Genomic DNA, 12,882 nt, shown 5'->3' on the forward strand with positions numbered 1-12,882 from the left:
TTTTGAGTTATTGGCAAATTGAAATTGTATTTCTTTTCGAGAAATGTGGGTGGCCCTGAAAAGGGCCTTTTTATTTTGGTGTAGGGGTGAGTTTAACCAATCAACTTTAACTGCCTTAAGCCTTTCGCACGGCCAAGGCCTACTTCTGATGATTGGGTTGAAATCACTAAGGGTGGTACGACAGGCTTAGTCACAGGGTTGGCGTGTTTAGCTCGGGAAGGTCGTATTCTCTTCGGTCGTGATAAAGAAGTCTGATACATTTGTTTCAGACTTCTTAACTCCGCTAAAATGTCCAACAGTACCGTAGCCGTTTGATTTTCACCCTCTTGTTTCTTTGCTGCTACTTCTTCTTGCTGTTGTTGCTGTTGTTTTTTTCTTACCTCTTCTTGTTGCTGTTGCTGTTGCTGTAGGAGAAAAGCTTGTTCCGCTTCCTTTTGTCGTTGCATAAATTTCTCCAATTCTTCTTTCTGTCTCTGTCTAAAATTCTCCACTTGCGGTAATGAAGAAGGTAACGAAGGTTCCGGAACAAATTCTTGCGAGGTAAGAAAATCCACAAAATCCCAATGTACCTCTTCTGAAAGTAAGTCCGGGTTCCCTTGGGCAGTCTCCCCTGCTGGTGCACCCCAATGGATCGTTTTCTGAGTTTCCGTCATGTTGAATCACTGTCGCATAGATTGACTGCACACAAGCGCTAACGAATCTATATAGACCACGTGACGTCACAGACTGCTCTCTTCGGATTGGATGCGAGCTGACTGAATTTTGTAACGCGTGTTCGGATTGGTGAATGAATTCAATCCGTTTCAATCCTTCCTGTACCTATAAATAAGCGCAGTTCACTGCATTGATTCACCTATTCTCGTCGCTTCAAGATGTGGACCACAGTTGAGTCATCCACCCTTGTGTCTTCCATGATGTTTAGGACGGACATACTCATGTATGTCAGGTCCAAGTGGACTGTTGTTGATAGGACAGATACTAGTCAATGGATGAGGAGAGTTTACATAGAAAGACAAGTATGTCTCAAGAGGGTACTTGTGTATGGACCGGCAGTTAGAAAGAGTTTAAGAAGAAGAAGAAGAAGATGTGACAGATGCCATCTATGTTAATATTAATATTAACATAAACCCAAAGGCCCTTTTCAGGGCCAGCCATATTTCTCGAAAAGAGATAGCCTTTCCATTGCCTACCCCTTTTTTAAATTTAAATTTAAATTTAATAAAAAAAAAAAATCCCATATTCAATTCCCCTTGTCCCTAGACAAACCCAAACTCTATTCCCATGTTAATTTCCCCTTGTCGCTAGACAGACCCATACTATAGTTCCATGTTAAATTCCCCTTGTCGCTAGAGTGACCCACGATTTATTCCCATGTTAATTTCCCTTGTTGCCAGATTGTCCCACGATTTTTCTCCATGTTAATTTTCCCTTGTCGCCAGATTGTCCCAGGGGTGTTTGTAATGCTAATTCCCATTGTCGCTAGGGTATCCCCATTTACTACTCTTATTCTGGCAAGATATTATCGGCGTAATTACGACAACGTCCCGTTACGCACATGAGCAGTGTAATCAAAAGATTAAAAAATTACTAATCTCCGTGAGCTGAGTATCAAGGTTGTCAGATGTTTAAAAGTATACTTGATACGGTGCAATGAAACTGATATTAAATGGGGGGTGGGCGCGGCAGTGATTCGTCAAAAGTATCAGCTACGAATGCACTGCAGAAAAAGAGACTTTTTCTAACACTGATAAGCATGAGTTTCGTTTACCTAGATTTGACCCCATCCATCCACGTGATCACTAATTGGCGACCATCTTTTTCCACTTCTGCACCTACGACCTGCTTTTCCCGTGCTGACACATTCTGAATCGGCTGAAACGGTTAATTGGGAACAGTCAAAACGCAGAAGTAAAGTTGTAATCTCTCCCTAAACGTTTTTCTTTTTGTAACAAAGCAATATTTCATAAACTTTTGCTCAACAGAGTGGACTTTCTAGTCCTTCTACCGTACTGGGGGTGGGTGGGTTTAGAAACATCAATAATTCTCCATAAAAGTGCATTTTTTGTTTAAAGAAAGGTTCTTATGGATATATTTAAATTGCCCTTCAAAACTGTGCAATCTTAAACCACTCTAAATATTTATTGTCGGGTAAAACAAAATTCATTCCCAGTTTAAACCTATAAAACCTTATTTTTGTATAGACTTTTTAAAACAACACGTTATGTACTATGTACTCCATGCATTGTTATTAATATAGCTCATGCGGTTCATCAGAGAAATGGAATAAGATTTTAATCAGTCATTTAAATTGCTGTTATATTGAAAACAAGATAGCTGTTCGTCATTTGCAATCTTTCTGTGTTTCTATCAACATACAATGTCCAGAACAGAATACTCATTCAAAAAAGACTAGAAAAGCCCATCAATAGCCAAGTTATGGAGATGTTATATTCATTACCATCGAATAGAATCTGACACCATTAACCCGGGAAGTTGGATCCTGCCAGTGCTGGACAAGGCGATTGTGTCTATCTGAAAATTACATGAATTTAATTTCAAGTTTCTTATATATATATATATATATATATATATATATATATATATATATATATATATATATATATATATATATATATATGTGTGTGTGTGTGTGTGTGTGTGTGTGTAATACGTTATGTCTTAAAAGAAAGTAACCCATCATAAGATTTTGGGGAAAGATGATTGTGTGTGTGTGTGTGGATTTTTAACTTAGCTTTAACAGGTTTTCAGTCATATCGCTACGATGTCTGCAGTGTGGCAGTTTATAGTGATGTCTAGCACTGAGGCATCATGCTGAAGACATGTAGCATGATGTCCCACCCAGTCACATTATCCTGACACCAGGCCGACAAGTCCTAACACTAACCTCTTAACGCTGAGCGCCAAGCGAGGCAGCTGTTAGTACCATTTTTATAAGTCGAAAATATGATTGTAATTTTACATGGATGCAAAGGAAAACATTGGACTCGAGGTACAAAAACAAAAATGATTAATTTACCTACCTATCTTTTTATCTAAAAATTCCGTTCAACCATAGAGTTGGCTCTAAGTCTCACAGACAGGGTATGGTAAGATATTCTCTAGCGTACACGTGCATATTTTCAATCATCATGTCTACCCACGCTTTTTCCTCTAAATCTCTGGCTTAAGAAGTTAATTTCGAATTTTCAAGTCCTGAAACTAATGACCCAGTTACATTTGGCTGACAAGCCCACAAAGACATCTCCTAAGCTTTCAATTAAATGTATAAGCACCATTAAAATATAGCAGCGACAGTGGGGACCTGACTTAATTTAAACTGACTGAGTGCAAGTAACTAGCAGAAGCAAATTATGTTTTTGAGCAGTTTCGAGTACAAACCAGTGACGCTTTTTAACTGAGCAATATCAGCTTCTGACAAGAGATGTAAACTGATCTTTTACGTCAATGAAACTTTTACAACAAATCGAATCACTTCATTATATCGATGATTGAAAGTCACTTTTTGCCTACTGATGTCTCGTTGAACGATACAAATTAACAGTTACATGTTAAATTGATGAGTGAGGAAAAAGTTGAATGGGATGGAAGTTCTTGTGTGTGACTGAGTTTTTGAAAATAGTAAAGTAAAATAACTGCAAATATCCATTTACTATGCGCACGATGTTGCATTGTTTGATGCAGCACCCCGCCACAATAAGGTAGACGATCCATGTTTACGTAACCTAATATGTCACTTTCACAACTAAACATTACATTGTTGCAATATTCTTGTGACGAATGGTCACTGGATACAGAAATTACCATATTTATTGTAATGTATTTGTGATGGGTTACTTACAGTACTTGACTTGGAACAACAAACTAAAGAATCTGTAAGCAAATTTCATTCCAAGTCGGAACTGCATCAGATATTTACCACGTAAATTTGCAGTTGTTAGATAAACTTCTATCAGTTTGGAGAAAGGTTTATGTCCACATTCTTCTGAACAATGGTTACGTGTTTACCGACCCCGCCTATCACCCATCCATGCACACCCGCTATGAACTGAGCAATACCCTTACTTCTTATCTTTTAGTTTTCAGCCATTTTTCTTATGACGATACTAGGATTCATGACATAACACACCCCTCTGGAGGTAAATTGACCATATTTAGAGAGCCGATATAATTTTTCCTCAATTTTGTTTTTGGCGAGTCGAGTTGAAAATGGTCGCCAAATTGTTCATTGAAAACAAAACATTCCAGAAGGCGGGGTATAAATGATTAACCACGATCTCGGCAAATCAGGAAAGAGAATACCGCACGTTAATTTCATGGGCTTATTTGGACCAATCAGAAACACATAAAGTGATTTTCACATGTTATAGTATCAAAACTATGAAACTGCACACATTATACGCAAAGTGTACCAATTATGTGATACACAGCTTTATGTAATGAGCTGGACAGGAGGTGTGTCTCGCAGGCGCAAGCTTTCATGCAAAAAGGGGTGGTGATGACGGACGCAGATTTAAAAGCCGAATCAGTGAAATGTAACACCATTCTGTTAACATTGAGGGCATCGCACAGATCTTCCCTTCTTCCTCAAACTTCGTGTAACGTCTGGACTGAAGATTAAGATCCTATTCAGACAGCCTCACCTCTCCACATAGATCCTTCATTTCCTAAGGGCAGTGTCAGTCATCTGCGTGATAGCCCATGATGTTTGGACATACATGGGATAGTCCGGGTTGAACAGCATTGACGATAGGAGGGTAGAAGATTCTACGTTAGTTCACATCTTGTGACGAGAACAGGTGAAAGGAATGAAGCGAGCTGTGGTTATTTTTATTGAAGAGCGGATCGAAACGGATTGAGTTCTTTCACCAACCAAATACGCGTTACAAAATTCAGTCACAGTGCCGAGTCTGTCTTCCAATCCGAAGAGAGCTACATGTGACGTAACATCCCCTATATAGGTGCGCTAGCGTCTGTGCGAAGTGATTCCATGCGACAGAGTTAGAACATGACGGAAAATGAGAAGACAATGAATTTGGGTGCACCAGCCGTGGAGAGAGAAGTGATGGCATAGCAGCGACTACCAAAGCAAACACGGTCCTACTTCCAGAAGAGAACGAATTTAATTGGGATTTAGTGGATTTGCTCTCTTCTTCACAAGTTTTTGTTCCGGTACCAGCACCTTCTCCACATTCTCCTTCCTTACCACACGTGGACGATTTTTAACAGAGACAGAAAGATGAATCGGAGAAATTTTTGCAACAGCAGAAAGAAGCAGAACAAGCTTTTCTCATTCAACAACAACATCAAGAAGAAAAAGAAGTAAGAAGAAAACGACATGAAGAAGAAGCATAGAAGAAACAAGATCTAGGAGAGAAGGGGGATATTGAAAGTTAAACGGTGACGGTACTCCTAGACATTTTGGCAGAGTTAAGTAGTCTGAAACAAATGTATCATAATTAATATGAACCAGGAGAAAATGACTTTCCCGAGCCAAACAGTCCAACCCTCTCCACACAACTACTAAATCTACCAATCCTAGTGATGTCTACCAAATCATCGACAGTAGCATGTCAAGAATTCAGCCTTAGTCATGACAAAGGGATATGGCAGTTAAAGCTCATTACCACCTGTTCCGTAGTTGTTTTTTTATTTTAAGAAAACCCATAAAACATTCAACGGTCTTTTTATTAAAAAAAATACAAGCAAACAACATTTAACGGCCCTTTTCGGGGCCACCTATATATCTCTTAAAGAGAATAATCAGTGTTCGCCTAAATCAACTAAAACTCAAAATCCCTTTTTTGCCCCATGATGGACTTGTGTATGAGTGCGTGACTGTTGATCCTTATTTTAAAAAATCAAAGTCAAAAGACACTTAAGTTTACTTTATACTATATTCTGGTATGAATTACATTCCACTGTCGGGAGCCCCGAGTGGCCGAGTGGTCTAAAGCGCTCTCCGTTACGGATCACTGCCGTCTCACCTCTGTCTGCGTGGGTTCGAGTCTCGGATTCGGCTAATGTGGGTATGTGAGAAAGCTTGCCCGTAGCTTCTCGAGGGTCGGTGGTTCTTTCCGGGGATTTCCCGGGTTCTTCCTTCATCATTAATACTGGCCGCCATGTATAGCCTATCGTGTGCTGAAAAATGACGTTAAACCCTACAACAAAAACAACAAAACAATCCAATGTCACATCACGTCGCTTTGAAAAGTTCATTAGCTTCTTCTTTGTCCTTTCACTTTTGTTTAATTTTAATTCCTCTTCTTCGTCGCTTTATTCTCGTCTTCTTTTCCCGGTTTCTTACGCCACCATTTATACTGTCCGCCATGTATAGCCTGTCTTGTGCTGAAAATGGCGTTAAACCCAACAACAGCAACTACAACAACATTTGGCCATCTACAATCGTGGCTACAAATATTTGTTTTTTGTCATCCACGTCTTTTCCAACATTGACATCGAAACCGAGCACTAAGTTAGTGCGAGCCCTCAAACTGCAGTTGAACAAGGTGGTCGCCACCCTCTTCGATAGCAAACCGACAAAGGCACCGAATTTCTGAACCAAGCTTTCCAAAAGGAATTTAACAAACGGGACATTCATTATATTATCCCCGAGAATCCCGAAACCAAAGGCAGCGTCGTGGAAAGTTTTCAACGCACCCTGAAAGAACGCATGTGGATGTTACGCATCAACACACTCTCAAGTACATCGACGTCTTCATGCATGTGGTCAAAGTGTACAACCAATCAAACCATCGTCGCATCGGATGTGCCCTCCAATAAGTGACTCCCGACAACGAAATGACCGTCTTTGAGAGCCTGTTTGGTATGTGCCCGACTGTGACTGTCCCCAAGAAAGAGGAAGCGTTGACGACGGGCTATTGGGTGCGCATTGCCAAAATCAAACCCACGTTCAAAAAGCTTACTTACCCGACTGGACCACCGAATTGTTTCGTGTCACTGGACAAGTGCGTGGCCGTCATCCTGCCGTCTATAAATTGGAAGACATGAACGGAGAAGTGTTAAAAGAAAAGTTTTACTTTCTCGAGTTACAACACGTGACCAAGAAAAAGAAGATGAAGTGTACGATGGCGAAAGCATTCTCGATCCAAGAACCTGTAAAGTGGGAAAACGATGTGTCAAAGAAGTCAAAGTACGTTGAAAATGATATCTTCCCAGTTTTGACTCTTGGATCGACGCTTCGCAAGTCATCGACTATAAAAAGAAGTGACCGTCATGCCCTTTCAAACAACCTCAGCTACTGCTACCACTACAGTGACCACTCCATCACCCAGTTCTTCTCTGCAAGATCACCAAAACCATTCCGTGTTGGTATGGTGTGGAGAACGTGTACCTAAAACGCAAATGGTCTTTTTCTACCAAATCTTTTGGTGTATTGTGTCATCGGTGCTGCCATTGCCAATTTGAGTTTGTAACAACGGGACGAACAGCTGTGGATCATTTTACTGAGCAGTTTCGTCGGTTACTTTTTCGACAATAATTCCCTGAAATACTCTAACGATAACAACGGCAGCATTTCGCCCAACGTAAGTCACCCTCTCAAAATTCACCACCGAAACAACCAAAACAATCCTCTTTTATACCCTCCTCTGACCTCCAGTGACCCTTAAGACAGAAGAACTCTGGAATTATGAACAACCAATTTGACTTAATGTTTCCCAGCAACAGTTCCATGGATGTATTTCCCAAATACATATTATGCTGTTTCACGGCCAAATTACCTCAGGCCATCCAATTGGACCACGATGCCCATTGGGAAGTGGCTTTGGTCGAAATCCTTCATCCAACACAAATCCGAAACATCGTAAAAAAATCAATTATTTTTTTTACGGTCGACGTTCGTGACGAGCAAATGAAACAAACCTTGAATGTTAACCCAATTGCAAAATCCACTCCGAAAACAGAAACTCCAGTCTAAATTGTCCACATATGAGTTGAAAATTCCTGCATCCTATTATTTTAACGGTCAACGTTTGGTGAAAACGATTGCTGCCAAGTTCAATGCCGTGTTTGACAAAGACATGGAGAGTGCCAGAAAAAATTTCACGAGCGAGTACCATAAAATGGTTCGTCGCGTACTGGTGAAATGAAATATTGGTGAATGAAATATTCAGCAAAGCGCTGTCCATTTTATTTTGTCCTGAATTGTTTGAGATTTTAGGTGGTGACATAAAGATGAGGGTGGAAGTGGAGAAGGAAAATGAATTAACAGTCTTTTACGACAACTCGAGTTTTGCTATGTATTTTCGTTCCTCGGTAGAACTGAACCAAGGACTAAATTTGATATCTGTGTACTCCGATGCGGAGGAGTACAACGTAGTGGGACACACCTCCGTACCGTTACTGCGTGTCATTCTTTTCAAAGTGCATTCTGCCACGACCAATGACGAGGAAGGTGGAAAGACGTATCACGTTCACAGCGAATTTGTACATCCTCACTATCTGCCCGTCAGTAAGTCGTATTTTGCCACTGTCAATATTAATATGAAAGTTGATATGGGATAAAATATTTCATTCACCAAAAGGAAAGTCACATGAAAACTAAATTTTCGAAAACGATTCTCTAACGTCTTATAGGCCATATAACCTGTGTACCGAAGATTCGCTCGACACAGAGGATTTGGTTTAGGAGATATGCTGAAATTGGCATTTCGTTTGATGACGGCCGTTTTGAAACCAATGGTGGCACCAAGACTGCACGCATTGAAAGATGCCACTTTGACGCAATGCAAAGGATTTCTCAAAAATGGCATCACTGACAAACAAAACCCCAAAGAAGCTTGAAACCTGGCATAAATGTCATGCATCAAACTGGCAAAGACATTTTTGGCCGTTGAGAAACTCCTATGGATGCACTGGACTCTGTTGAGCCAGGCATTTTTGCTTCCCTGACACCATAACAAGGACAAGAAAGAGACGATAAATACACACCTCCAGAAGACTTCACACCCCCAGACATAGAAAGACCAAGAAAAGAAGAACCGTCCGAGAATTAGAAGTTTTGATTATTATATCACAAAAAGAGAAAAAACGATGCACCGGGAGTCTTGCGCATGTTCAGAACTGGACATGTTTGCCATGGCACCGACTGTGATGACGATGCAAGAATCCCAATGGGTACAATTTCATCCCGTCTCCTCTGTGACGGATTCAGCGCTCATCGAATTTAAAATCAAAGGGCAGCCCGACGATTACATCTATCTAAACAGGAATTACTTGTGCTTGAAAGTGAAAGTGGAAGATACATCGACGGATGGTGCCAATATAACGGTTGATGAGGCAGTAGCTCCAGTCAACAATTTCATGCATTCCTTGTTTAGTGGAGTGGATTTGTATTTGAATAACAAACTGGTCAGCAGCATTGATACTTACCTTTACCGAGTGTACCTAGAAAATCTCCTGACGTACGAAAAGGATGCCATGAATACTCATCTGGATGCTTGCGATGAATGGAAACCTGACAAACCGGACAAGTTCAACGAGCTAGATGTACACAATCCTGAATTTGTTAAACGTCAAGAGAAAATAAACAAAAATTCTTAGTTTAGAACTGATGGATCGTTTGCATTTGGACATGTGGTTACAAGAAAGGTATCTGCAGAATGAATTTGAAATCCACCTGAGACTGAATCGTAGCAGCGCCGCTTTCCATTTGATGGCTGCAACTGCCGATTTAAAAACAAAACAAATTGAAGAAGCAAGACTCAACGTGCGACGCGTGGAAGTGTCACCTAAAGTAGGAAACGACATCAGGCACTCTCTGAGCGGAACGACCGCCAAGTATCCGATACGACGCGTGGCAGTGAAAACCTTCGACATTCCCGGTGGTGAGCGATCCATGATCGTATATATTTATTCCAAGGACAGTTACCCAAATGTTTAATCATTGGTATAGTCGAGAATTCAGCCTTCAACGGATCCACCAGAACAAATCCTTTCAACTTTCAGCACATTGGTGTGTCCAAAATCAAAGTCAGTCCCAATGGCAAGACCTTGTGTACCAGACCCATCGAACATAAGTTTGCCGAGACGAATTACTTGAGACTGTACTTGTCCCTGTACGAAGCTACGGGAGAAATTAAGGACTAACACCAGCCACAGTATTACATAGACGATTATGCAGGAGGTTACATAATGTGGGCTTTTGATTTCACTCCTGACCAAGGCAGCGACCAGGGACGTTTCCATCCTACAAAATCCGGACAGATTCGTGTGGAAATTCAGTTTGCAAAACGAGAGCCTGATCACAAGGTGAACATCATCTTGTATGCCAAATTTGATAATACGACAGAAATCAACAGTTTGAGAGAAGTCATTCCATTAGAAGCTATGGAAGAAACGTATCCCTCTTAGAATGGTGGAAAATCTTTGGGGAAAAAATAATGGAATGGGGAGATATCATGGAAGCAGAACCAGTCATTAACAAAGACAAAGACGAAGAGAACATGTTGATGTCCAGATGGCCAGAACAAGTAGAACATTTAGTCTCCTGGCTTGCCAAACACCTGGCGGAAACCATTACAGCGTTGACCAAGAAAGATTGCTATATGTCACAACGAGCATACAAGTCTAATTCAACACGATAAATGTCTGCTGATGAGCCAGGAAGAAAAACAGGATGACTATCTGGAGGACGCTTGGGGTCCCATGTCGGAAGAGGCAGTGTTGCGGTATGAAGACTTGCGTGATCATTCATCCCCCTCCATTAAGGGGCCGAGTGGTCAAAAGTGCTCTCCGTTACGGATCACTGGCATCTCACTTCTGTCTACGTGGGTTCGAGTCTCGGATTCGACCAATGTGGGTATGTGAGAAAGCTTGCCAGTAGCTTCTCGTGGGTCGGTGGTTCTTTCCGGGGTTTTCCCGGGTTCTTCCTCCACCATTAATACTGGCCGCCATGCATAGCCTATCTTGTGCTGCAAAATGGCGCTAAACCCCATAACAACAACAACAACAACAACAACAACAACATCCCCTCCATTGACTGCTCTTGAGATCCATCACATCGAATCTCTCTTGGCCCAGAGTATGGAGACGTAGCGAAGAGACGATTACTTGAGAGATTTTCAAGCAAAAGTCAGGATTGAATTGATGACTTATCAATACCTGTGAAAAACGAAGAAGAAAACAATATAGATACATGGAGCTTTATTACCATATGAAAAACAGTTCGTACACCGCTTCTTGGAATCCTGTAGATGAACTTCCTCATCGCAAACCTAAAGACCATCAAGATTATGTTATCAATACGGATGACAGTCATCTACCTGGAACCCACTGGGTAGCCGTCTATTTTCCAGAAAATGATTCCGTAGAGTATTTTGATTCGTAAAGATTACCGTCTTTGGAAGACGATGTCATTGACTTTATGTGAGCAAATGCCCAGACTACACGATTCAATAATGTGAAAATACAAGGCACAGATTCCATGATGTGTGGAAAATACTGTGTGTATTTTCTTCACCAACGCAGACTTGGATATTCCTTAGAACATTTAGTGACTTATATCTTGTCTTTACATCAACTGAAGAATGACCGCCATCCGTGTATGTCTAACTTGACTTCACAACGTTGTCAACCTTGTGAACAATATGTTCTTTGGTATCGAATGAATTGATGTATGAATTGTTGGTTAATGATTAGTTGAATAAAGATGTTCTCTTTCTGAAAAAGAAGTATTGGTGGTTTTTTTTTTTTAAAAGAAAACACTTTGAATATAGGCTCTTTGACTTCTGTCTATCCCTCACGATGAGATGAGCTATAGCGTTAATACACTAAAAACTGTAGAGATGTTTTTTATCGCGTCTGCGCATGAGCCATATAAAGCGGAGCAGTCTCCAGTCTGACCATCCATTTTTGACTCATCCACTTATGAAGATTTATTCAAGACTAGACAAGCTGAATGAAGCCTACGCTAATCTTGTTAGGCAGAATCTGCTACCAGAGCCTGACGAGACTGAAAATATCAGGATGTTAAATGTGACCGAACACCTGATAGAAGAGGTCTTCAGACATGAAATCAAGGAGAAAGAAGAGTGGACCGAGAGGTATAGACTTCAGGCGCAGATAGAGCATCATCAGCAGCAGGAGCCAGACAGATGTTTGTAGTCTGTCGAGTGGATATGAAAGAGTTCTCCTTCTCCTTCCGTAGAAACATACCCTATCCTGTGGGAAAGCCTGCAGCCATACGGGGTTACAATCTTAGTCGATAAGAGATGGCCACAACACCAACAAAACAGCCCTTTTCTGGGCTATCCCAAACAATCTAGAAAAGAGATACTAGTCAAACTGCCAAAATATTTGTGTGTCTTTATAGGTGTATGTTATAAAGCAGAAGTGTGACTATAAACACTTCGTTTTCCTTGTCTTTGTGTTTCGTATAATTAGGAATGATAATAAAATGTGTTTGTAAGTAAAAAGTGAACGTAAGTGTTTCTTTTAGGTCCACGTGTTCCATGATTTTGCTTATGATATGGGTACTGTTAGGTTTTGTGTAACGGGGTGTTTCCTTCATGTCTGCACTTAAGAAATAAAACGCGGAGCGTTTGTCAGTCTGGCTACTCATTGTTGATTCGTCAACTTCAAGAAACATGAGCAGAATAAGCCTCTTGAACTCCAAATACACCTAGATTATGCCTGGCGCATCCTGGACGAGTTGGCCACGTAGGCCAAGCAGAAGCAGCTAGGATTGAAGAAGAAGAAGAGGAGGAGAACAAAAAAGAGGAGGAGAAGGAAACGAAGAGAGAGATCCTGCCTCACCTCGTACTTAAAGCTTGTGTGAGGTCAAGCCTGAGGCGAGGACGCCACCGCCGCCATGTCAGCCACAACCACAACCACTACGACCAG

The 12,882-nt window shown here is 41.0% G+C and overlaps 1 protein-coding gene across 1 annotated transcript in view; it reads right to left on the minus strand.

Annotated features, from left to right (window-relative positions):
* The window catches only part of LOC149772997 (gamma-butyrobetaine dioxygenase-like), a 64,381-nt gene that overhangs the window by 45,522 nt on the left and 5,977 nt on the right, over positions 1 to 12,882 (minus strand). Inside the window, exons 2-3 of the mRNA XM_089946977.1 lie at positions 2,459 to 2,532; positions 1,769 to 1,872 (exon numbers count right to left, since the gene is read on the minus strand). Of these exons, the coding sequence (XP_089803103.1) occupies positions 1,769 to 1,872; positions 2,459 to 2,532 (178 nt within the window). The remainder of the gene's footprint in view (positions 1 to 1,768; positions 1,873 to 2,458; positions 2,533 to 12,882) is intronic.

The sequence above is a fragment of the Sinohyriopsis cumingii genome, unplaced genomic scaffold (genome assembly GCF_028554795.1).
Source record: "Sinohyriopsis cumingii isolate HCF-2022 unplaced genomic scaffold, ASM2855479v2 utg000938l, whole genome shotgun sequence".
Lineage (NCBI taxonomy): Eukaryota > Metazoa > Mollusca > Bivalvia > Unionida > Unionidae > Sinohyriopsis > Sinohyriopsis cumingii.